The sequence below is a fragment of the Rhinatrema bivittatum genome, chromosome 8 (genome assembly GCF_901001135.1).
Source record: "Rhinatrema bivittatum chromosome 8, aRhiBiv1.1, whole genome shotgun sequence".
In the NCBI taxonomy this organism is placed as follows: domain Eukaryota; kingdom Metazoa; phylum Chordata; class Amphibia; order Gymnophiona; family Rhinatrematidae; genus Rhinatrema; species Rhinatrema bivittatum.
In genome coordinates, this window is record NC_042622.1 from 161,913,773 (window position 1) to 161,940,859 (window position 27,087).

Below are 27,087 nucleotides of genomic sequence, written 5' to 3' on the forward strand. Positions count from 1 at the left end.
ATGAGAGGGTGCCTGTGTGTGTGTATATATATGTATGAGAGGGTGCCTGTGTGTGTGTATCTGTGAAGGTTTCTGTGAGAGATCATGCCTGTATTTATGTGTGTGAGAGGGGTTAAAGTTTTTGCGCTCTCCTCCAATACACAACAGGCTTAGGATGACTAGAAATCTAACGTTCCCAGGTATGCAGAGTGAAAGATTTTTTTTCATCCTTGTTAAATTATTAGATGTGATGTGTCTGTTATTTTGGAATATTTTATTAGGGTTGGTAATTCTATTCATCATCTGTTTTGATATGTATAATTTTTCAATAGGGTTTTACTATTTTGATTGATTTATATTTCTTGATTGCATTGTTTTGAGGAATAGTGATGTTCTGCTTTTCCATTATTGCACTGCATACAGAATCTGGCTTGTTGTGGTTTCCAGTTCAGTTTTTGTCTGCATGTGTGTGTGTGTTAATGTGTGAGAGAAAGAGAGAGGAAGCATGTTTGTGTTTGTGAGAGACACAGAGGAAGTGGGTGTCTCACACATACACACTTCATCTCTTTTTCTCACACACACATACTCCCTCCATGTGTGTATGAGAGAGAGAGAGGGCGCATATTATGTGTGTTCATGCGTGTCCCCAGTCTACGACAATCTTAGGATAACAGATATGGAGAGCAAGAGATTTTTTAAATCTTTTTTATTACTGGGTGTTATTTTATGTGCCTGCTATTTTGAAATATTTTATTATCAAGGAAATTTTCAAAATATATATTCGGGGGGGGGGGGGGGGTGTGCCAAAAGAAGTATCCACCCCAGGTGCCAAATATTTTAGGTACACCTCTGATGAAAGAGAAGATTGGCCCTTGCTGTTTCAGTGGCCGTGGCCACGGCAGTAGGCTAGCAGCATTTTGGAGCCCAGGGAGCTGATGAACGCTGTATTGGGGGCGAGTTGCTGGTTCTGGGAATTCTTACCTCCAGGGACTGTGTGTGAGGAAAGAAAATGGTGGCGGCAGCTGAGCTTATATGCTCTATAGGATACCAGCGGGAAGCACATCCAAGCTTTGAAGGCAGTTTGTACCAGCAGGAGGTCTGGAGGTAAAACCACAGTGGAGCACGAATCTGCCAGGGGATCCTTGGTTTCAATAGAGGCCGTGGTGCCTGCTTTGCACAACAGTGCAAACTTTTGCACCCCTCCTTCCCTTCGCCCTGAACAGGCTGGAAATAGAGTAGCAGGTTCGGGTGCAATTGTTCCTGCATCTCCAGCAGTACAGCTGTCTAACTTGCCCTGAGCCCTTAGGTCTCAGGAATTTCTTTTAAGGGCTTGGAGGGGTTTTGGTTGGGGCAGGATCCTATTCCTGGGCCAGCCCCCATTTTTTCTTTGCCCTTGGGCTCTTCTGGCTTGGGGGGAGGGTGGGGGAACAGGAAGAGGTCCAGAGACGGTGAGCAAAGGAGATCAGGAGGATTTGTTGGCATCAGGAGACTGCCTTGAAGGCATTTACAGGTTACCCCAGGCAAATAAGGAGATGGATCTTGAAGAGAGTGAGGTTCTTTCTGAAAGTGTGGATGGTACCTCCATGTTGCATCCCTTTCATACGGAAAAGTTGTCAGCTTTGATTTCACAATATCTGAGCACCTTGCACCTGACAGAGGATAAGGCAGCAGAGACCCCCTCTTCTAAAGATGACCCTATTATAATCAGCATAATGAAGTCTTCCAAGTTCTTTCCTTTTCACCATGCAGTGCAGTATTTAATTGATTTAGAGTGAATGGCTCCAGTGGACAGTTTTAAGGGTGGCTTCATACTGGCCAAGTTGTACCTTTTGGATCCTCCCATCAAGGAGAGGTCAAGGTTTCCTAGAGTAAGAACATAAGAACATGCCATACTGGGTCAGACCAAGGGTCCATCAAGCCCAGCATCCTGTTTCCAACAGTGGCCAATCCAGGCCATAAGAACCTGGCAAATATTCTTCCTCTTCTCCTTTCTGCGCCCCCGCCCCTGTCTACCCTCTAGTAACCTGAAAATATTGACATACTTGCATTGGCGAATCCTCCTCCTTACCCTGTTCGGAACCTCTTCCCATAACTCCGTAAGAGACACCAATGCGGGGTGCCTCATATCTTGCCGCGGCCCCCCCCCCCCCCCCCCCCCCCCAGTCTGCCCAACTAATACAGACTCACTGGAGGTGGATGAGGAGCTCGTCTCGGACCGAGCGTGGCACGAACTGGATCACTTCCTCTTTCTTGTAGACTCCCCCTCTCTCTTCTCCCCCATGAACTTAACCTTACTTAATCTCACCTCACTAATATTTGTTAGCACTGACTACTGCAACGCTCTGTTGCTTGGTGTACCTTACACGACAATAAGACCACTGCAAATATTACAACACTCCGCAGCTCGAATTCTCACTGAGCTACACTGGCTACCCATCGAACAAAGAGTTCAATTCAAAGTACTTTGCTCAATACACAAATTGATCCATGACGAAAAAGATGAATGGCTGAACACAGCACTTTGAGTACACGTACCTCACAGAAATTTAAGATCAGCAAACAAAGCTCTCTTAACCATTCCATCAGTAAAAACAGCAAGACTTACTCAGGTCAGGGAACGTGCATTATCACTGACTGGTCCCATATTATGGAACACTATGCCACTCGATCTAAGACTCCAGAGAAAGCAAAATTGCTTACCTTGTAATAGGTGTTATCCCAGGACAGCAGGATGTAGTCCTCACATCTTAGTCTGCTCAGTGACTAAGAGAATCTCTCTTTCGGTTGAGAGTGGTGATGCTCTTAAAGCCTCTCAAGACAGGAAAATAGAATTTGTGTTTAAACAGGCCTTTGGGGTGCTAAGCAATTTCTGCCTGCTGTTGCATTGTTGCAAGATTTGGATTGCATCTTGTGCAGAACAGGAAGATTTGGGAAAGTATTCTGCTCATCTGAAGCCAGGAGTAGCATGTTTGGCAGATGCACTCTGTCAGAGGAGTAGCATCCAAAAGACTGCTCTGGAGGTGCAACTAATCAGTCTACTTTGATGAAGCTACCCTTTAAGGGGAGACTTTTGTTTGGAGAAGAATGGAGAAGATGGCGAAGGCCTGGGGAGACGCCAAAGGGCCTAAGGACAAGGCCAAACGTCTGTCTCAAAGTTTTTCATCCTGTAGAAGGTACCAGGATTCCAGAAGATTTAGACAGGGACAGAATTCATCTAGTCAAAGATCTTGGTCTTTTTCTATAAAGCAGTCCTTTCATTCTAAGAAAGAAGGGGTCCTTAGGATCTGACTCCTCTTGAAACATACAGTGAGGAGTTGGGGGCCTTATCTCTAGTTCCAGATTTAGGTGGATATTTTTCTGTTTTTACCAGAGATAGGCCCAAATTACTTCAGAGCAGTGGGTCCTAGACATCACTAGACATAATTACAACTTTGAATTCTCTTGTCCCATTTCCAATGCTTTTAGGAGTTGGCTCCTGTCGATCAGACAGGAGGGAAGCTGAAATATCAACTTTGGAAAGACTCCTCGACAAAGGCGATAATTCTGATCCCAAGATGTCTGGAAGGCTTAGGCCGCTATTCTATCTATTTTGTGGTTAAGGAGGAATCCTTCTCTTCCATTCTAGATCTGAAAATGTCAACCAGTTTTTGATGGTGTCTCACTTCAGACTAGAGACCTTAAGGTTGGTAATTATGTTGGTGCAGAAGGCAGAGTTCTTGACCTCCTTAGATCTGAAGGAGGCTTATCTGCACATTCCAATAAAGCAGGATCATCAGCATTTCCTCCATTTCATTATGCTGGATTGGCATTTTCAATTTCAGGCCCTGCCCTTTGGATCAGCAACAGCCCCACGGTCCTTCTTAAAGGTGATATTGGTCATGGCAGCGGTGCTGTGCAAGGAAGAGGTACTGGTCCATCCTTATCTCAACAATTGGTTGATAAGGTCAAAGTCACTGAGAGAGAGTATTATCAGCCATGCAGGTGATTCATTTGTTGCAGGATTTGGGGTGAGTAATCAGTTTCCCCAAAACTGGCATATCTGGGAGTGTTTGATACATGTTTGACTGATGGAGCAAAGGATCCAGAAGTTGTGTCATCAGGTCCAGGAGTTTCAATTGGCCAGAAGTCTGACAGTGTGGTCCTATCTTCAGCGTCTTGGTTTGATGGTGGTGGCATGGATCTTGTGCCATAGGCGAAGACTGACATATATCTTCTTCAGACAGCCTTACTATCCAGATGGAATCCTCAGTCCCAAAACATTTGTCTCCCAGTGCTGGAGTTGGTCAAACAGTTTGCTTTGGTGGTTAGAGATCAGTCACTTGACATGAGGAGAGGATCTGGAGGTTCTGGTCTGGGTGGCACTGACATCATATGCCTCATCGGTTGGGGGGCACACTGTCAGGAATTGTTTGTTTAAGGACACTGGACTCCACAAGAAGCAAGTTGGTCAATCAACCATATGGAGGCCAGAGCAATTGGTCTGGCTTTCCTGGAGTTTGCTGCTCTGATATGCAGTCAGGCAGTTAGGGTAATATCTGACACCACCACAGCTGTAGCTCACATAAACCATCGGGGGGGGGGGGGGGGTACCAGAAGTCCTTAGATTTCATTGGAAATAGACTTACTCCTCAATTGAGTGGAAGAGAATCTGAAGGTCTTGTCAGCATCTCACATAGAAGGGGTGGACAATATTTAAGCGGGTTACTCATCACAATGTGATTACTCCAGGAGAATGGTCTGTCTCTGATGGTCTTCAATCGGACTGTTGCCAGATGGGGATTTTTGGTGTTAGATCTTATGGCAATCAGCAAGAATACCAAAATTCACTGATTTTTCAGCAGGAAGATGGACCCTTGATCCTCAGGAATCAACACCTTGGTGCTGGTTTGGCCCACAGAAGGGATTCTGTATGTTTCCTCTGTGGACTATGATGGGAAGAGTGCTTCAAAGGATTACAGGGCATCCGTGCCTTGTGATTCTGGTAGCTTCCAATTGGCCACATTGTCCTTGGCATGCAGATCTCATGCATCCGTGGCAGGAGAATTCCCTCATACTCCCATCCCACAGGGAGTTGCTATCACATGAACCTGTTCTCCACGAAGATCTGGATTGGTTTTTTGTCTTATGGCTTGGCTTTTGAGAGGGCATGATTAGTTAAGAAAGGATAATCTCCAGTTGTGGTGACTATTCTCTTGAAGGCTAGAAAGTTTTCCACTTCTCTGCGTATGTGCAAGTATGGAGGGTGTTTTGAGGATTGGTGCTCAGAACATCTCTGTATTCCTGATTAAGCTTCAGTTCTGATGATTCTGGATTTCTTGCAGGAAGGCCTATCCAAGGATTTGGCTCTTAATACCTTGAAGGTACAGTCGGCAGCTCTCATTTGATTCAGGGGGGTGTATTCAGAGAATACCATTGTCTTCATATCAAGATGTTTCTCGTTTCTTGAAATGTGTAAATCATATCAGACCTCTATTGTGGATTCCAGTTCCATCTTGGGATCTGGTTTTGTCCTTGTCTGGACTTCGTTTTGGAGCTTCTCAAAGGTATTTCTTACCTTGAAGACAGTGTTTTTGGTGGCGATTTGTTCAGTCAGGGGAGTCTTGGAACTGCAGGCCCTTTCTTGTAGATCACTAAGGATGTGGTCTGGATTTGTACAGTGCCTTCCTTTCTGCTGAAGGTGGTCTCTTATTTTCATTTGAATCAGTCTGTTTCCTTGTCTTTGTTTAGCAAGGAGGCAGAGTCAGAGCAGTATAGATTTCTTTGTGCCTTGGATATTAGAAGCGCGCTCTTAAGGTATCTCAAGGTTAGCAATGTGTTCAGGAAGATGGTCCTTTTGTTCTGTATTAGGGAGTGTGGAAAGGTAAAGCGGCCACTAGAGCTATAGGAGCGCTTTGGATTAAGGAAGTAATCATGGAAGCTTATGTGGATCCTGGAACTCATTTACCTAAGCAGATAAGGGCTCATTCTACAAGGGCTCAGGATACTTCCTAGGCTGAGCTGAGATGATCTCCCTTGGAGATTTGTAAGTGGCCGCTTGGTTCTCCATGTATACCTTTGCTAAGCATTATCACTTGGATGTTAGAGTCAGGGAAGAGGCCTCCTTTGTCTTGATAATTTTGCAAGGGGCTAGGGCAGTGTTCCACCCTATTAGGGAGCAGCCTGGGTCTGCAGTGAACTGTACTGGATGAAGAGGAAGATGAAATTAAAGAAAGAAAATTATCAGATAAGAAGCAGAGTCCAGGTCCCTCTCTATACTGCCAAACTTTTCTTCCTTTCTGAAGATTTGTAAAGAAATTGTAAATAATGGGAAGAAGGATGGGATTCATATCCTGGCAGTTTGTGTTGCTCTGCAGGTGAGTGATTCCTTCTGTATGTTGTGTGTCTACTTATATTCTTACTGGTTCCTCTGGAAATTCTAGTTAAAAAAAACCAAAGCACAAGAAAAAGAAAAGAACAAAGATGACAGAAATTCTGGCTTTTGGTTCAGTTGTACCAATGTTGGCAGGAACTGAAGCTGTCCACAGCTGGCTTGTTACAGAAATACTGGCAGGCTGCTGTTGGCATGGATGCATATAAGGAAAGACATTAGTTAATTTATTGATCTCTGTGTTCATTTGCTGGATGGGGTGCAAAACCCACTGGTCTGGACTGGATTCAAGGAAAGGAAATTATCAGGTAACAAGTAACTTCATCATTCATTCAATGCATATATAAGGTTTGGAATTTGTTGCCAGAGGATGTGATCAAGGCATTCAGCGTAACTAACTTTAAAAGGAGTTTTGACAAGTTCCTGGAAGAAAGGTTCATAAACAATTATTAGCCAGACAGATTTGGGAAAGCCAGCACTTATTCCTGGGAGTGGGCACGAGCACCGAATCTACTCTTTGGGATCTGCCAGGTACTTCCTGGAGACCCAGACTGGCCACTGTCAGACAACGCTGGGCTCGATGGCCCCCTGCTCTGACCCAGCATGGCACATCTTACGTTCTTACTATTTCGGCAGCTTAATTATAAGCAAGCAATTTTTAGAATAGCTGTGGGGGCTGCAGGCCCCAGTAAAACTTTCAAAGGAATCTGCCCCTGGGGGCTGCCAGTGCACAGCAGGTGGGACCCATGTACATGTATGCCCGCTCAGAACCAGGAGCAAGTATCTACACAGAAAGGATGTACAGGGCTTTCAAAATGAAAGTCCCTCCTCTGGCCTAACTTTATTTATAACCGTGATGTTGGCGCTTTTGTCATGGCGGGGTGGGGGGAGCGCTTTTTCAGGAAGCCCCAGTTACACAGGTAAATGACATTGAAAACTGCCTGCTCCCTGTTTTAATACGGCTTCAGAAAAGACGCGTCACATGATCCTATCCCCTCTGTAATAGCTCATCCATTCTTCTGGGAGTTGGGAAGATGAAGGAGCTTCCGCAGGAAAGGTGGCTTCTGCTTCACCTCAGTGTGAACCCCCCTCCCTGCCATCATCACAGCCTGCTCTTCTGGAGGTGGAGTGTGGAAGATGTGCTCGCTCATGGCAGGGATCCAAATCCTGGAGTCAGTCCCGCCAGGCACGTCTTCATTTCCTGCAATTCCTGCACCATCTCATGCTGGGGGCCATAGTGAAGTGCTAAGATGTGCTCCGCTCTCAGTATCGTCCTGCCAGCATCAGCCAAAAAGCACCTGAGGAAAGGGACAGAGAAAAAGGAGTTCACAAGGACTCCCTGAGAGGACAGCAGAGTCAAGCACTCTCTCTCTCACCTTAGGTGAGACAGGAAAAAGGAAGGGTTCTTGCCCGTTAAAGAAGACCTGGGCCAGCTTAAAGAGCTCATGACCTAACTCCACACTGGATGAGCCGTATCGCGCCTCCACACTCTGGATACTTCGCTGTAGGTGCTTCGCTGCAGCCGACCAGTTAGCTGGAACCAAGAAAAAATATACAGGCTTTCCTGGACTGTGATCAATACAGCAAATGGGCAATACCCTCTTTATCTCATTCTCTCCCATTGCAGTGAGACTGCTAAAGACACACCCCTCCTCCTCTCCCTCCTCAGTGCTGAGTCTGCTCCCGACACGCCCCTCCTCCTCTCCCTCCTCAGTGCTGAGTCTGCTCCCGACACACCCCTCCTCATCTCTCTCCTCAGTGCTGAGGCTGCTCCCGACACACCCCTCCTCCTCTCTCTCCTCAGTGCTGAGGCTGCTCCCGACACACCTCTCCTCCTCTCTGCTGAGTCTGCTCCCGACACACCCCTCCTCCTCTCTCTCCTCAGTGCTGAGACTGCTCCCGACACACCCCTCCTCTTCTCTGTCCTCAGGTGGTAAGACAGCTCCTGACATGCCCCTCCTCCTCTCGCTCCTCGGGTTCTGAGGCTGCTCCAGCCACACCCCTTCTCCTCTCTCTCCAGTGCTGAGAGTGCTCCAGCCACACCCCTCCTCCTCTCTCTCCACAGTGCTGAGATTGCCTCAGACATGTCCCTCCACCTATCTCCTTCTATTGCACTGGAAGACTCTCCCATGGACTAAAGCTCCCGTTCCTTCTCTGGTACTAGAAGAATAAATAACCCCTGTGTTGAGATTAGTACTGACAGTCGGTCAGGTCACTGACATGGAATGCTTTTTTTAACTTGCTTCCTTCCCCTCCCCCTCTCCACTGCAGCTGGACCCCCTAACGTTTAGTTAGAAAATGAGTATTGCCATAGACCCCTCCCCCTCTGGTGTAGGAAGGCTCCCTCATAGACTAAGATATCTCTCTCCGCTGGGGCACTCCTCTAGGGACTAAGAACTCTCCCCTTCTGATGCTTAGGGACCTAAGATGTCCCCTCTTCCCCTACTGAGAGACTCCTCCATAGACTAAGATCCCTCTCCCTCTGCTGCTTGGAAACTCGCCCATGGGCATAGACCCATGCCCTATGTGCTATGAACCTCCCCTTCTGGTTCTGGGAGACCCCTCTTCATGGGCTAAGATCCCCTACCACATGCAGCATGTGCCTGTGCCAGGCAGTCCTCAATCTGTGCAAGGGCAGTGTGCTCTGGAGACAGGAAGCTCCCTCCATCCTGCTGACACTCCTCCAGCAGTAGTAAGGCTTGATCTGCAAAACAAGGACAGAGAAAGGGTCTCGTATGGTAGCGGAATTCCTAGAAACAGAAAAGTTCTTACCATGTCTATCTTTTATCTTTATTAAAACATCTTAATCACCTATACTGTTCAAACAGCTTTATATCTCGACTTATTAAATGAACATAAGAAAGGTTTATTTTCAAGAATAACTCAATAGGGGACCATAAGAAAGCTCTGATTTAAAATAAATCTCTTGGATTCCTCAGAGTCCATCACATCCAGCTATTCTTAGGTACTGAAGAAACAGTGAAATGAGTAATTTCGTAATACATGAATAGGGAGGATTGGAACATTATTTTTTCATTAGCAGAAGACAAGAACGTAATAAAGCCAGCAGATAAGGGAGGATCTATAGTAATTATGAATAGAGAGGATTATATTCAAGAAGTTCCGCGGGAATTGAGGGATTGGCAAAGTTATAAGTTATTACCAGGAGATCCTACATTGAAGTTGAAAATTCTTGTAAGAGACATTACAATGGTTGGAATTTCAATATTTGAATCCGAAATGTCCCTGCATACCGACCATAAATGTACTGCTGAAAGTTCAAAAAACTCAATCTACAGGGTAGACCAATTATTTCCTCTAATGATTTGATTTTAGAACCATGGTCACAATATGTAGGCTGTTTTCTGAGAGAATATGTTAACAAGTGGGGGCACTCCATGAAGTTAGCACATGGCACATTTAAAACTAATCGGAGAAAGTTCTTTTTCACTCAATGCGCAATTAAGCTCTGGAATTTGTTGTCAGGGGAAGTGGTTAGTGCAGTTAGTGTAGCTGGTTTAAAAAAAAGGAGTGGATAAGTTCTTGGAGGAGAAGTCCATTACCTGCTAATAATTAAGTTGACTTAGAAAATAGCCACTGCTATTACTAGCAACAGTAACATGGGACAGACAGTTTTGGGGAACTTGCCAGGTTCTTATGGCCTGGATTGGCCACTGTTGGAAACAGGATGCTGGGCTTGATGGACCCTTGGTCTGACCCAGTATGGCATGTTCTTATGTTCTTATCAATATGAACATCCAACTTCATCCAAATTTCTCAAGCCAGAGACCTTGGAGTCATAATTGATAGTAACCTGAACTTAAAGAAGTTTATAAACAACACGACCAAGGAGTGCTTCTACAAATTACAGGTGCTCAAAAAACTCAAGCCTTTACTATTCCACCACGATTTCAGATCGGTTCTCCAAGCTATCCTGTTCTCCGAGGTTGACTACTGTAATTCCATCCTACAAGGTCTCCCAACATCTACGACAAAACCCCTCCAGATGCTTCAAAATGCGGCGGCAAGAATCCTAACAAATACTAATCAGAGAGAACACATTACACCCATACTAAAGGATCTTCATTGGCCCCCAGTTAATTTTAGAATACTTCACAAATCACTTACGATCATTCACAAAAGCATCCACCATCAGATCCCCCTCGACCTTCTCCACCCGCTAAAACTACACCATTCGGCTAGGCCAACAAGGGAAGCTTACAAGGGATCCCTACATGCCTTCCCAACCAAAACAGTGTGCCGATCTACCATCAGAAATCAGGCATTCTCAACGGCAGCCCCCTCCATCTGGAACGCCATTCCTCCAGACCTTCGGCTGGAAACCTGTCTCCTAACTTTCAAAAAGAAACTCAAGACATGGCTGTTCAGTCAAGTCTTTTCCTGTGCTTAAATTCAGCTTCAGTTTTACCACCCAGAATCTAATCCAACACTTCATCTTCAACCCCTAAACCAGCACTTAATTTCTCATAATATGCCATAGTATAGAGATAGTACTTTCAGATAGTAGAAAGACTAGGGGGCACTCCATGAAGTTAGCATGGGGCACATTTAAAACTAATCGGAGAAAGTTCTTTTTTACTCAACGCACAATTAAACTCTGGAATTTGTTGCCAGAGAATGTGGTTCGTGCAGTTAGTATAGCTGTGTTTAAAAAAGGATTGGATAAGTTCCTGGAGGAGAAGTCCATTACCTGCTATTAAGTTCACTTAGAGAATAGCCACTGCCATTAGCAATGGTTACATGGAATAGACTTAGTTTTTGGGTACTTGCCAGGTTCTTATGGCCTGGATTGGCCACTGTTGGAAACAGGATGCTGGGCTTGATGGACCCTTGGTCTGACCCAGTATGGCATTTTCTTATGTTCTTATGATAGACTATACAAGCATCCCCACAAGTATTTAGGTATTTACGTATTAGTACCTACTGTTTTATACCCCACTTTCTTTTCCAACTCCCAGTTGTACTCCCTTGTTTTATTGTAACTTTCCTCTCTTCCTCTATTTATTACCTCTTGTTAATTGTTACCGTTACTGTTAAGATCTTTGTTCTCTGTAAACCGAGTTGATTTGATTTGTTTCAAGAAAGTCGGTATAGAAAAGTCATAAATAAATAAATATGCTGGAACCAATTGTTGATGAAATACGTAATTATCATTTAGTCACGCAGGACATTCAATCCTTGTACACTTCAATACCCCAAGATGCAGCTCTAGAAGTACTCTCATTGATATTAAACAGGATTCACCCACATCAGGTCCCTACGGAATTTATAGTACAGTTGGCTGATGTAGCATTAAAGAAAAACTATTCCAGGTTTCAAGGAGCTTTTTTCCCTACAAACGTCAGGAACAGCGATGAGTGCCACAATGGCCCCATCATAACGAATTAGATCATGATGATTTTTGAAGAACAGTGTATTTAGAAATCACCTTTCTTGTCTTGCATTTTTAAAAGAGATACATTGATGATATTTTTATGATATAGATTGGAGATGAAGTTACATAAGAACATAAGAAATTGCCATGCAATTTCTTATGTTCTTATGATAAATACATTTCTGCACTTTTGTAGTGCCCATCTGGAGGCGTAACTTTACCAAACAAAGGTAGGGGGAAGGTTTAGATAGGGCCGGGGGGGTGGGTGGAAAGAAAAAGTTCCCTCTGAGGCCGCTCTGATTTCGGAGCGGCCTCGGAGGGAACGGGCAGCACGAGCAGGGCTTGGTGCGCGCAAGGTGCACAAATGTGCACCCCCTTGCGTGCGCCGACCCTGGATTTTATAAGATACGCGCGTATCTTATAAAATCCGGCGTACTTTTGTTCACGCCTGGTGCGCGAACAAAAGTACGCGCACGTGTAGATTTATAAAATCTACCCCTTAGTTTTCAGAAATATGGAGGTAAAGAACTAGCAGGTTTTATCTCTGGGTGGGGTGGCGTGGAAAGAATTCCCGAATGTCTCACACCTTGGTTTACGTGCAGCCTTCATACGGAATACTTAAAAATCTGCCAAGCAGCCTTCTGTCCGCCAAACTAAGTCAGTAAGAGAACTGTAAAGCAGCACATTTTGCCAGATAACAGAAAGAAACCAAACTGGCCCACCCAGTCTGCCCAGAAGCAAATTGTCCACTTTGGAGAGATGTGCATAGACCCCTGCGTTTTCCATGCAGGTCACCTCACTGTGCCAGGACTTGGCTCTGTGGCTTCCTATATCCTTAGTGCTGTTTTATTTATCAATTTTACTGACTGCTTCCCTGATCACACCGTGGTCACCCAAAGTGGTGTACAAGTCGACATCAATTACAATCCATAAAAGAAATACGAAAACAGACATCTCGAGTTGGAGGGCCATAAACACCCCCTCAAGAAACCCTCTACCACCCTCCTCACCTCTCAGCTGCAATCCCCACCTCTTATCAAACCCCAAATTAACACCCCCTTACGCAACCCTCAGAACAGCAATCAAGCATGCAGTCCCTGGCCCCCCCAAAAGCTCTAATCTAAACAGGAAAAATATCCAAGTTTTAAATTCCTTTGGGAGTTAAGAACATAAGAAGTTGCCATACTGGGTCAGACCAAGGGTCCATCAAGCTCAGCATCCTGTTTCCAACAGTGGCCAATCCAGGCCATAAGAACCTGGCAAGTACCCAAAAACTAAGTCTATTCCAGAGGCAGGCATCCACGATCAACTCTGATCTCAGATGTATGAGGAGGGAAGTCCATGAAATAGGTGCAATTACAAAACATGCTCTGGCTTTTACACCTCCCTGAAAAACGAGAGCTCCAACGGAGGCACCTGCATAGATCACAACGTTTGTCCTGGCCCAGTTCCTCTTTCTTCTAATACATTTTCATATGCTTTGACCATTTTTAATTTGAACAAAGATTCGTCTGTTTTATCATGGCCATACCCTTTGTTCTTAAAACCTTGCGAGGGTTCGCTCTTTACGTCTCTGTGCTGTACTCGTGTTTTACATGTGTCAGTACATGAGGATCCTCTCCATGCTATCTTCCTGCTTTATGTGCAATAGGATGCTTGCATGGGGCTTTGATAAAGATCTGCTCTGTGGATCACCAGGACAGCAGTGTCCTATTAGATTTACAATAATGGATGGCGTTTTCAAAAACTTCCTCAGAAGAAAGAATAAAATGGGAGGTGGGCATGATTTTGTTTGTTTTAACTGCTGACTGAATGTGGTTCTCAACGCAGTTTTTTTTTTTTATTTTTGTAAATAAGTGTTTATTAATCATAACCGTGATACAACACAAATATACAGAACTGAAACATAAACCATATATTTTAACGACCATGGGCATTTTTTCATTCAACTCCTCCCCACCCTCCCCAGACCATGACCCTCGAGCTTCTATTGCTTTATTAGGAGATATCGTGAACAAATAAGTTAAGCTTAATTTTGTTCATTTTTGTTGACTCTACCATCTCAGATAAGGTTCCCAGATGCTTAAATGGTGTTGCATCTTGTCTCTACAAATCACAGTTAAGTAGCCATATAATGTAAGGACTGTCTCAATCCATTTCTTAGGACACACCGAGCCAATCAGGGTTTCAGGATATCCTCAAAGAATATGAATCAGATAAATCTGCATACAAAGAAGACAATGCATGCACATCTCTCTCATGCATATTCTTTGTGAATATCCTGAAAATCTGACTGCCTAGGTGTGATATCTGGACTGAGCTGAGAACCCTTTACTTGGAAATAGTGTTTCTCATCTCTGCTGTTCATGTTCGGCCTCCATGAGTGCTTTGCTCAGAGATCTGCTGGACCCCTGTGGTACACTGCCATCTAGTGGTAACTGCAGGATACTGTGCTGTGCTGTCCTGGATCTTAAGACCTTCTTACCTGTGTTGCTGGCAGCCAGCAGCTCCTGTGCTCTGCTCACACGCTGCTGAATGTCCCGTAGTCGGAAAGTCAGGTGACCTCTGTCAGCGGTGAATGCGCAGGCTGCAGTGGGACAGTACAGCATGTCCCCGCCCTGTGAAATGCAGCCTCCCTTCAGCATCTGTTGCACATTAATATACATGCAGACTAAGCAGAACTTGCACACAGAGTATACATGCATGGACACTGCACATGACCAGGTGCACTCAGAGTTCATTTCAGAGTGTGAATGTATTTCCACACAGGCTTTAGCTGCCACCAGGTACCATGTTACACACACACACACACTCACTTACCTGCAATGGAGCTTTGCAGTGAATACAGCAGAAAGGTAGAGAGGATCTGACCTCTGATCTCTGCTCCTGAAGACAAGCAGGGCACTGACAATCAAAGAAATACTGAGAGCTGAGCAGGTGAATTCTCTCGTCAACCCTTATCCTTGAGTAGTGCGGACCTTCAGGGAAATGTTGAAACAAAACATATACAAAATGGGTCCCTGCACCCCCTATCTCCTCCTGCAGCAGAGGCACAGCAAGAATGTGCTAAACAAGTCAGCCCACGTAGTGAACAAGTGTGCAGAGGGAAAAAAATGATCTGAGAGTGTTCTTAACCATCATGGTCCCAAGCCTGAGCCTTAAGGGAATCCCTCAACCCTTTGCATTAGGGCCCTCCCTGATACCCACAGCCCAAAGGGATTTCCCCAACCCAGAGCCTTAAGGGACCCCTCCAAACCTGATGGATCTCGGTTACTCCTCAGACACAAGGAACTCCCCCCATGAGCATGGGGGATCCCTCTGACTCTGAAGGATCTTTGCTACGTCTGTAGACTCCCCTAACTAAGTATGAAGATCCCCTCCAAACCTGAATACTAAATTATGCAACAAGCAACACACATTGGTTGTGATAGAAAAAATGAAAAAGAACTTGATTCAGCTGAAAAACAGAAAAGGATTTGAAAGCTGTGGGTCAAGGCCAAATTATGTACATTATTTTCTTATAAACCACTTCAAGCACTTTCTTTCTTTTTTTTTTTTAGTTATTTAGCAGTACATACAATGAAATAAGCTAAACTAAAATCAAGTATCTGGGGCCCCAAAATCCACGAGCCACTTATCAGTTAAGAGGACACGAACAGGCAGCTACCAAACAGCCAAGGATCCAGGGAGAAATCATCTTCAGTCCAGTGTACAAGCAAATCGGACAAGCCAATGTTATGCTTGGCTGGTTAGGGAAGTATCACCAGCAGGAAGGACACGGAGAGGGCCTACTACCAGGGTGCCCAGACAAGACACTGGGAGGCTATTTTTAACCAGGCCAGTCTACCTCCTCATGACAATATCCAGGCCAGAGGTTCTGCTCAAGCTGCAAGATGAGACTGGCAATCTCGAGAGATCCTGGCCTGTGGCAGATGCTCTGCTTATAGAGCAGAAGACCTTCACTTTACTTTCATTATTGACTTTCAGGAAACTGATTTTGTGTTCCTGTTTTACTGACGACAGTTGTTCCATATCCTTAACAAAAGCAGTGTAAGCAGGGGCAACCATGTTTGCCTTTGCTAGTGGAGTTCTGCTATCGCGAATGCTTCAAGACGCAACATAAGAGATCATACAGCTCTTTATATGATCACATTATATTCTTAGTCCATATATAACTAATGAATTCAAGAAGATTATTGTAAGCCCCTGAGGCAGCCGTTTTGAAACGGCGAAACTCGGCCAGAGTCGGGCTACCCTTGTGTCTCCACTGCAATAAAGGATTGTTTTAAGACTACAGGCATCTATTTCTTTTCTTTCATCCTGACAGCAGGGGCAACCATGCAGACTGGCTGGGCCGAATGGTCCTGATCTGCTGACAACTACTAGGTTACAAGGAAGGCTCCCTGCTAATCCGGAGTCTGTACAGATTCCCTCCACTCTATTGGAGAAATTGGTCCTTAAGAGAGAAATTCTCTGGTGAACCTCTGACTTCTTGCACCCGATACTGTACAACTGACCCCTGTTTTACCTTCCAAAAAGTGCCCATCTTGACCCTTCAAAGTGGAAGGGCTTGCAGGAGGGGCTGCGACTGCAGTGTAATGCGGAGCTGTCAAACCTCAGAACGTGCCCTGCAATCCAACCTCTCTGTGCTTCAACTCTGTAAGTAAGCGGGACCTTCAAGGCAAGCAGTCCTTACACAGACAATGCTACCCAATAACTAAACACTGTACTTACACAGACAATGCTACCCAATAACTAAACACTGCTATGTCACTAGTCCGCATCTGGAACACTATGTAGATCCCCGATTAGAGAGTATATTGTCTGTGAAAGGCTCATAGGGAAATGGGTTTCTCTGTGTAACATACCGTAGCAGTGTGTCACCTCCTGAGCTTCTCTGATCTGCCTCACGGCTCGGACCACAGCTGTCCGTCCTCGGAAGGAGACGCTGGTGTTGGGGTCACAGGAATGGTTCATTAAACTGAGGACAGGGAACAGTGCAGAAGCCACCCGTACCTGCTCTTTGTTTTCCACAGCACCACAGCCAATCCCTAAAACACAAACCAGGATTCAGTGCATAGCACTCGATCCCTAAAACCACAGATCGGCATACAGGGCCCAGTGCCAGATCCCGAGGGAATAGGCCCTTTTATCCACTCCTTAAGTAGTAACAGCAGGGTAGCCTGCACGAGGCTTTGCTTACTTTTACTTAATGGAACAATATCCCACAGGACTTACACATGGAAACCTGTTACTCTTCTTTTCAAAAAAGATTCAGCCAAACCTTCTCCAAACTCTCCACTGCCATCCATTTTACTGCTAGGTATCCTCCCTATTCTATGAAATCAATGTACAGCATGTATTGCTACCTATACAGTTTTGCATTGTTCAATTCCCAGTTTTATGCTATGTCCCCCTACCCTCAATCCCTGACACATGTACTGCCATTCACTCCTTTCTTTGCAATCTACCTTGTGCTTTTATAGTAAAAGGCAGAAAATCAAATGGAAATAAATGAAACCTACAACAAGATTCAGTGCATAGTGCCTAATCCCTAAAAACCATTTGCCAGGATTCAGAACCAGAAGTCCGAACCCTAAAAACCACGTGCCAGGATTCAGAACACGGTGCCCGCTCCCTAAAAACCACGTGCCAGGATTCAGAACACGGTGCCCGAGCCCTAAAAACCACGTGCCAGGATTCAGAACACGGTGCCCGATCCCTAAAAACCACGTGCCAGGATTCAGAACACGGTGCCCGATCCCTAAAAACCACGTGCCAGGATTCAGAACACGGTGCCCGAGCCCTAAAAACCACGTGCCAGGATTCAGAACACGGTGCCCGAGCCCTAAAAACCACGTGCCAGGATTCAGAACACGGTGCCCGAGCCCTAAAAACCACGTGCCAGGATTCAGAACACGGTGCCCGAGCCCTAAAAACCACGTGCCAGGATTCAGAACACGGTGCCCGCTCCCTAAAAACCACGTGCCAGGATTCAGAACACGGTGCCCGAGCCCTAAAACCCCCGTGCCAGGATTCAGAACACGGTGCCCGCTCCGTAAAAACCACGTGCCAGGATTCAGAACACGGTACTCGAGCCCTAAAACCCCCGTGCCAGGATTCAGAACACGGTACCCGCTCCCTAAAAACCACGTGCCAGGATTCAGAACACGGTGCCCGCTCCGTAAAAACCACGTGCCAGGATTCAGAACACTGTGCCCGCTCCGTAAAAACCACGTGCCAGGATTCAGAACACGGTGCCCGCTCCGTAAAAACCACGTGCCAGGATTCAGAACACGGTGCTCGAGCCCTAAAAACCACGTGCCAGGATTCAGAACCAGAAGCCCGAACCCTAAAATCCATGTGCCAGGATTCAACACCCAGTGCCCGATCCCTAAAAATCATGTGTCAGGATTTCTGGCACGGTGCCCAATCCCTAAATACCACATGTAAGGATTCAGCACAGTGTGCGCAGTGTGCGATCTTTAACATATACATCTGGACAGTGTGTCATAACTGGACATACTTCTATCTGTACCCAACAGCTATACTAGCGCATACACAAGTGCAGGGTAGGGTGATTATCTCATAGCTACAATGGTGAAATTTACACTTACCTAATAATTTACTTTCCTTGAGTTCAGCCAGACCAGTCCAGACATATGGATTATGTACCCCAACCAGCAGATGGAGACAGACTTACAGCTTTGCTAACGTCACCCCTTATAGGATCCTGTGCTGACCTCAGCCTGGGAGCAGCCCTTCTTCATAACATATGTCTTCTCAAAGGTCAAGCTATAAATCAAAAGTTCAGTCAGATTTTCGTGATCTACTGACATTTTGGACAATAACTCCGTGTTCTGTGGGAACCACAGTGGTACCCCATCTAGCAGCTTGACTAGATCTGCATAACATGGACATCTCTGTCAGTTGGGCACTTCTAGGTTTACCAGGCCATGATGTATGGGTATCCTCTAAATCACTCTGCTTATCAGTGGCCAGGAAATGCATCAATAAGGCCGTCCTGTGGCCAAGTCTGAACCAAAGCATCAAGACCGGATGATGCTATTTCTTTTCTGCTGCTGTAAAACCTGCTCACCTTGGCATTCCTGCTGGAAGTCATCAGCTCAATCACTGGATGTCCCCACCAAGTCACTATTTGAGAGAAGGCTGTTGAAGTCATTTTTGTTGCTTTTGCTGAGGATGTATATAGAGGATAGGCCGTATGGATTCAGAGTTTTCACACAGACACAGACTGGTTTGAGGGCCACAGGCCAACCCTCTTAGTCAACTCCTATTTACTGCTCGCATGTGAAATGATTACAAACAGGTGAGAGTCTGTTTATTTACTTATTCCATTAAGTTTATGATGAGAAAGCTATCAATTAATTTATATTAAAGCCTGAGAGAGAAAGCGAAGGCCATACAGCTGTGCCTGAAATTTGATAAGAACTCAGAGGGAGGGAATGCCACATTTTCCACAAGCATTTGTAGTGCATAAGGAGAGACAGAGAGAGAGAGGGGGGAGAGAGCTGGACATGAGAGCACAGGCTGATCCTTCGGAAACATGTAAGCTTTCTATATGTAACAACTGTTATTATCTACCATTAATTTTTCTGTACGATCTGATCTTATTTGTTCTATCCTCCTATTACTCAAATAAACTTACTGCCTAAATACCTGGAACCGTAATGTACTGAATCAAAGTTTGCGGTGGCTCTCTGTGTTGGGAATTAGCTCCTGGGTTCAAGCCCCCAGGTATAATCCTAGTAATTGTGTGTGTTTATAATGAGATTAGACCCCCCAGGTCAGAGCCCCTGGGCAGGATACCAGCGTGCATGGTCTGAGCTCGTTACAAAGGCCTCTGCTGACAGCGTCCATTCTTCAGAGTGCAAGAAGTTCTGACTGAGGAAGTTTGTGTGAATATTCCCTATTCCTATTATGTGACGAGCCAAGAGAACGTTCACATTCTTCCCTGCCTATTCCAGTAGGGGACCTGCCTCGGCTGAAACCTGAGGATTCTTGGCTCCTCCTTGCCAGTTCACATATACCACTGCTGTCACATTGTCTGAGAAGAATCTCACCACCTGATTCTGCATGAGAGGAGAAAAGTAAAAAGCTAAATATATTGCCCTGGTCTCTAACCGATTTATGGACCATCTCGACTGCTCCAACGATCAAGTTCCCTCGCAAATCAGACACTCAGTACACACCCCAGCCTGATAGGCTGGCATTGGTCATCAGTATCATCTATGGAGGAGGCTCAAGATTCACTCCCCTGTCCGAATCTCAAGATGTTGCCACCAACTCAGGCTGATCTGTGCCTCTCTTGAAACTGAAAGCCTCAGCTGGTAGTTTTGAGACTGAGGATCTCACTGGGACAAGAGAGCCCCCTGTAAAGGTCTCATATTAGCCCTCACCCAAAAGGACCAAATCCAATGCAGCCACCATGGATCATTAGCTGCAAGTAACTTCACGACTGCCTCCCTGCTCTCGTCAAATTATAAACTTGCTCTTGATAGCTTCCACATGCATTGCTCTGTGAGACAATCCTGACCTTTCTTTGTATCTAACAACCCTCCTAAATAGTCCAACATCCGAGATGACTGTAACCTGCTCTCTGACAGGTTGTCCACCCATCCTATATCTTTTAGCAACTGCATCACTCTTCCCATGGCAGAAATACTTTCTTGAAATGACTTTGCACGAATCAACCAGCCATCCAAATAAGGATGAACTAGGATCCCTTTCCGACACAAGAAAGCAGCCACCACAACCATCGCCTTTGAAAAGGTTTGCAGGGCCGTAGCCAATCCGAAAGGTAGGTCTTTGAATTGAAAATGTTCACCTAACGCTGCAAAATAAAGACGTTACTGAGGCTCCTGCCTTACAAGTTAGATCCAAATTCATCAGGAATTCTCCTTTTCTCATTACCAGAATTGGCGACCACAGATCTGTTGGCCCCTTTCAGATGCAGAGTAGGGCAGAAGGACCCCTCTTTCTTTGGCAGTACAAAGTAAACTGAATACCGTCCGAGACCCCACCGAGCCTGAGAAACTGGAACCAATCCAAGGTTTTCCCCGAAGCGCCTCGCTTTTTCTGAGAGACAGAGACAAGGCGAAACCATGAAGGGTTCCACTAGAGCAGGGGTCCCCAAACCTTTCAAGGGAATGGCCACATAGCACATTTACTATCTCCAAAAGGGCCAGCGGGGATGGAGGGCGGCCCCCCCTCAGAGTTTGATGAGCAGGGGTTGGGTAGAGGGAAGTCCTCTCAGGGTTTGAGAACAAATTCCAAAAATCCTAGTTTAGCAGAAGTTTTTACTTACTTTATTATTATTATTTTTTATAAAACTCGTGTTACAAAAGTAACATGGGAAGACAGTGAGCAACGTGTCTCAAATTACAGACAAGGCTGGAAGCTCATTTTCAGCTTTAATGGGGGGGCTTCTTTACTGCAGTCCAGTACTCGACCTGAATTATCCTGCATGGGTGCACAGACCATGAATGAAGTGCAAGCAGAGGTCCAACCTCCCCAGGCAGCATTCAAAAACCAATCCACCCTGTGGATCCCGAGGGCAGGTTTGGGAAGGCCTGCCCCAGCCTAAGGGGTAGTTTGCAGTTATTCGCTTTTTAAATCTCCCTGAGCTGCATGGGAATATTTGCCCACTGGTTACATCTTATTTTCCACACCGATAAAACAGATGAAGGCACAAAGAATCCAAACAATAAAGCAGTGCTATTAGCCTTCATCCTACTCCTAGTTTTGCTCTCCCTATTCAATGTAATGCATCCTTTTGCAATGGTTATTGTTAGAATGTAAACCGAGGTGATTTGTAACTTGTTACATGAATATCGGTATATAAAAGTGCCAAATAAATAAATAAACAAACAATCTGGTTCCTCAAAGGTCCCAAAACAGTCTGGTGTTCAGGATTTCCACAAGGAATAGGCATAAGGTCTATTAGCATGCACTGCTTCCACTCTCTGGAAATATGCCTCACGTACATTCATGGGGGAAATCTTGGAAAACAAAGACTGGTTTATATGGCAGTCAAGGATTAAGTATGCTGTGCACAGGCTGGAAGAAAGAAACCACCGATTTGTCGTTATCTGGAGCCATCGCCAGTAAAAGGCTGATAATCAAGTCTGGGTCACGAAACTCTCATTGAGAGCCCCTGAACCTCCATCGTTTACCTCTCTCCCCCCCCCCGCCCCGGAGGACAGGAACCTACCACATGGCTTCCTCTTCTGGCTGCCGGAGTAATGATCTGCTTGCCCTTGCTGGAGTCTCGAAAGCGATTCGGAGCCCTTTCGGCTTGTGGGCATCTTTGAGTCAGCCCAGGCTTTACCAGCAGATCCTTTCCAAATAAAAGGTTGCCCTTAAAAAGCAACTTAGTCGAGTTATAGTCTCTGAAATGGAATCCGCTGACAGATGTCATACTTCGTGCTGTAATGCTGACAGAGTCAGAAAAGATATCCGCCATACAGCTGCCCCTGGATCAGGGACCAAGCCCCCAGTTTCCAGAGATGTTTCTGAAGGCACTGTGTCAAACGCAACCTGGCCCTTGCCACCTGCAATGCCATGCTGGCAGCTTCAAAGGCCTGCAGCAACACAGACTCGCTCTTTCTGTCCTGAGCATCTGTGAAGGACTCCTCCCTCTACTGAAATACTAGTCTTTCTGGTCACTGCCGGAGCCAGAGCATCTGGCTCCGGCAGTGACCAGAAACCAGTGAACCAGTGAACCAGAAACCAGTGAACCTCGCTTGTGTCTGGACCTTTGCTAGAGACTGACCGTCCTTAAACTATCTATCTGATCTTTTACAGGCTTCTGCAAGGGGAAGGACTTGACAGGCTTCCTGCTCCTCATCACGATAGGATCCTCAGAGGACTCCGGAGCTTCCTGCCTCTTACTTATCCTCTGCAATATTCAGCACTTGTAAGGACTGAGATACCAGACCCACAAGCTCATCTTCATGACAAAGCCTGACCATGGAGGAGGTGCCATCCGACTCCTCCTGAGAGCATCCTCCCCGCCTCTAAGCCAGCCTCGCCATCACATGGCCTCAGATGCCAAAGGTCCCAAAAAGAAGAATTCGATCTGGAGGGCTTGTCGTCCACTCCTTTGTCATCCCCCAGGTCCTTGAGGGGAAGGTGGCAACACTGAGGGTCCTGAGGCTAATCCTTGTCCCAAACAATATGGAGGCATTTTAAAAACTGCCGACAAAAGGGCCCAGGAAGAGGAAGAATTCATGGCAGGGAACAAAGATACTGGCCAAGTCCCGAAATATCCAACCACCTTCTGTGCCGCAGGGATTAAGAAAGGCAGGCTGCGATCTCCTTCGACAGGCCACGCCGCAGGAGCGAGCACAACGGCGGGAACCGGCAGGACCCTCTGACAGAGCACCGTGCATGAGCTGCTCTGAATCTCTCTCCTCTCTGCATGAACAGCAAAGGCTTTCCCGCCCCACTTCTTTCCAGCGAGTACAGCCGAGCGTGCATAATGAGGGCTTCATCCCACACTCTGAAGAAGCCACGAGGGAAAACTGTTCCCCCCACCCTCAGAAGCAAAGAGCAGCCCCCGTGGTACGAATTCTTCACCCAACACTCACCTGCTTAGAAGCTGGGCTGGAGAAACAGCTTCCATCTCAGCACTGCTCTCCAAGACTCCCTCCAGCTCTTTTCTCTTTTTATATTTACAGCATTCATCTAAGCTTTATTTCTTTCTTCAAAAATCAGCCAGAGCCAGGATAGGGGGTGGAAGCAAGGAGGAGAAAGACTAAAGAAGTCGTGGGGGGAGTGAGGAGGAAGTGGTTAGAGACAGATTCAACTGTGAACCCCTCCCCCCGAGCCAGGGTCTATTCACTCAAGGAAGGGAATGAAAACTTTCACTTCAGGAGCTGTCCAACAGAACCTACAGTACAATTTCCGCCTTCTGGAACCCAGCCTAACCCGGCTTCAGCACAGAGCACGGGAGACACAGAATACTGGCAGGCTGGGGTCAGCACAGGAAGGGGTGACATCAGCGAAGCTGTAAGTCTCTGTCTCCATCTGCTGGCTGGGGTGCATAACCCGTACGTCTGAAATGGTTTGGTTGGGTGACGAGGAAGTGACATATACCTGCTGCCCGCATTATGGAGATTCCTTGGGCATTACATTGCAGCTGCAACATGTGTCGTAGCATTGCAACTCCAAGAATTCTCAGCTCCGGAGACCACTCATCTGTCATGCCTGTTTCTACTTTGCACTGCTCAGCAGGAGCTTTCTGTTCCAGCACGGTTGCCTCCAGACCTGCTTCTTGCAGCTTTCTGCAGATGGCAGCTGCACTGAATCCACAGAGAAAGCGATGCTCCGGGATATGGTGCTCAGAGTGTGGCTGAAGGTTGAAGATAGCTTGGTAAGAGCTGCGGTAAATTCCATCAGCATCACAGCCTGGGATGTGGCCTTCTATTTCCTCCGTATGCTCTGCACTGGAATGCAGAGTTTCTCCTGTATGAAAGAGATTCTTCCTCGTAGTCTTCTTAAGATGTCCATGATGCTCCTGTACAAGCCTGCTGACCTGTGCAAATCCAGCCACCAAGGCTGTACGCAGAGCCAGGTTGGCAAAGACACCCAATGTGAGGAGGACACTTCCCAGCATACACTCTGCCCCATGATAGTCCCGCCAGGCCTGGTCTCTGCAACTGTAGCTACAATAGATGGCATAGCTGCAGCGCTGGCAAGGAATGGGGGCAAAGACCTGTACCAGACAGAGGTGACAATGCTGCTGAGCATTTCCCAGCTCTGTGCTCCAGCCTCTTTCTACACTGTATGTTGGAAGTAATCTTTCTCCTGGAATAAGAATGCTCACAAAGGCTTCCTCTTTCACCAGGGTTTGGCCTGGATTGATGTCCTCCACAGCTACTAGATGGCGCCCCTTAGTGCTGGTGAGACGCAAGCTGACAGCAGAGGAAGCACTAGAAATCCTGCGGTTCTGGTTGCAGAGCCCCAGGTCCTGGAGCGGGTCACTCGGGTCACTGCTAGTCACTGTACTTCTCCAGTGTTCTGGCACACGGGCTTTCACATCCCTGATCTGTGTGAGCACAGACTGACATCTGTTAGTGGGAAGGATGTCCTGACTGGTTAGTTTCTCTTCCAATTCCCCGAGTAGCTGGGCTGCCTCCTGAGGTCTCTGGAGCTGCAAGAGACATTCTGCCTTCCGCAGCAGGACTTTGTGCACCAGCCGCTCGGGGTAGCCACTTTCCTGAGCTCTTCCAATGTCCTCCAGACACATCTACAAAGCAAGAAGAGAAATGATCGGAGCGATACTAGGGGGCTATAAACCCAATACATACACATGTAATCACGTGTCATATATAAACATATGAATGGACATGTAATCACATGGCGTATATATGACATGCAAAGGAAAATTGGTTCTTACCTGCTAATTTTCACTCCTGGAATACCACAGATCAATCCAGACTACTGGGTTTTGCTTCCCTGCCAGCAGATGGAGCAGAGAAAAATTTATTGACACTGCCATATAACCGAATGCGCCACCTGTAGTCCCTCAATATTGACCTGTACCCAAGCCAAGATGAGAACTCTCAAGCCAACACTAAAAATCTTGAATCCAAACTCCCACAACAAGCAGGAGGAAGGGGAATTCATCACAATATTGAAATTCATTCTAAGAAACCAAAGGGAAATAGGTTTGTATCCCCCTCACTGCATTATATACAACTCATCATCAGGACGAGCAGACTCTCCTGCTAATGGGTGGGACTCTGGACTGATCCGTGGTATTCCAGGAACAAAGATTAGCAGGTAAGAACCAATTTTCCTTTCCTGCTCATACTCCAGATCAGTCCAGATTCCTGAGATGTTTCTAAGCTCCCTCAAACCGGGTGGAACCCTGAGAATCCTGCTCGTAAAACGCTCTCACCAAAACACATGAAACCCGGAGCCCAGAAGTCCAACCAAAAGTGTCTGGCAAACGTATGTAATTATTTCCAAGCAGCCGCCCTGCAAATCTCCTGCAGGAACACATGCTGCATCTCGGCCCAAGAGGCCGCCTAAGAACGAGTTGTGTGAGCCCTCAACCCTTGAGGCACAGATTGGCCCTTACAAATATGGACCGAGCCAATCGGGTGCCAACTGCCTCCTTCAGCCAAGGCACAATAGTAGATTATGATGCCTTACACCCTTTGAACCACTCCACAGCACAAAAAGGTGATCTGCCTTCCTGAAATGATTAGTAACTTGCAAATACATTAATAATATCCGCCTAACCACCAGGATTCAAAGTCCTTTTGTGTGAAACGTGGAAAAGTCGAATATTCAGAAAAGCCGAAAGTTCCACAGTTTGACTACAATGGAATGCTGATACAATATTTGGCAAAAAGAAAAGAACCAGGGCATTGATACCCGAGAAATCTGCCGAAAAAGATATCTACCATCAAAGCTTGAAGCTCTGAGATTCTCCTGGCTGAACAGATAGCCACCAGAAAAAACACATCCAGAGTTATGTCTGCTATGGTTAACCTCTTCAGTAGCTCAAACAGAGCCTCACACAGTCCTCTAAGCACCAAATTAAGGTTCCAAGAGGAAGGATGCAAAATCTACACACCCCGAAGAAAAAAAAAACCAAAACAAGAAGCCGAAAGCGAAGACACAAAGTATATATCACTGCATTGTTCCATGAGGACAACCCAAGGCTGGTACTTACACTCTCAGAGAGTTAAAGGCCAGACCCTTGACCAAACCCTCTAAGTGACACTGTAGCCTGAGTAGGCTGCCTGCTGAGAACAGTACAACAGGACTGGAAGACCCTTCATCTCCTCACATATGCTAAAGATGTGGAAGGTAACCTGGCCTGCAATAAGGTTTATTTGGCTTTATTTATTTGAAATGCACCTTAGGGTGCTCCGCCCACATTTGTTCATAAGAAATTGCCATGCTGGGTCAGATCAAGGGTCCATCAAGCCCAGCATCCTGTTTCCAACAGTGGCCAATCCAGGCTACAAGTACCTGCAAGTACCCAAAAAACTAAGTAGATCCCATGCTACTGATGCTAGTAATAGCAGTGGCTATTTTCTAAGTCAACTTGAATAATAGCAGGTAATGGACTTCTCCTCCAAGAACTTATTCAAACCTTTTTTAAACCCAGCTACACTAACTGCACTAACCACATCCCCTGGCCACAAATTCCAGAGTTTAATTGTGCAAATTAGTTTTAAATGTGCTACATGCTAACTTCATGGAGTGTCCCCTAGTCCTTCTATTATCTGAAAGAGTAAATAACCGATTCACATTTATCCGTTCTAGACCTCTCATGATTTTAAAGACCTCTATCACATCCCCT

The 27,087-nt window shown here is 46.1% G+C and overlaps 1 protein-coding gene across 5 annotated transcripts in view; it reads right to left on the reverse strand.

The window, feature by feature from the left end:
• Window positions 1–7,271: 7,271 nt before the first annotated feature.
• Window positions 7,272–27,087, reverse strand: part of SMYD4 (SET and MYND domain containing 4) — a 40,239-nt gene continuing 20,423 nt past the window's right edge. For 3 of the 5 annotated variants that reach the window (XM_029611178.1, XM_029611174.1, XM_029611175.1), the window contains 7 exons: window positions 23,862–25,014; window positions 16,610–16,792; window positions 14,562–14,719; window positions 14,227–14,386; window positions 8,934–9,050; window positions 7,757–7,880; window positions 7,272–7,644 (listed from right to left, as the gene is read on the reverse strand). In XM_029611178.1, coding sequence (XP_029467038.1) covers window positions 7,494–7,644; window positions 7,757–7,880; window positions 8,934–9,050; window positions 14,227–14,386; window positions 14,562–14,719; window positions 16,610–16,792; window positions 23,862–25,014 — 2,046 coding nt within the window. In that variant the 3' untranslated portion in view covers window positions 7,272–7,493. The remainder of the gene's footprint in view (window positions 7,645–7,756; window positions 7,881–8,933; window positions 9,051–14,226; window positions 14,387–14,561; window positions 14,720–16,609; window positions 16,793–23,861; window positions 25,015–27,087) is intronic. The other 2 variants (XM_029611176.1, XM_029611177.1) reach the window with 2 other exon arrangements.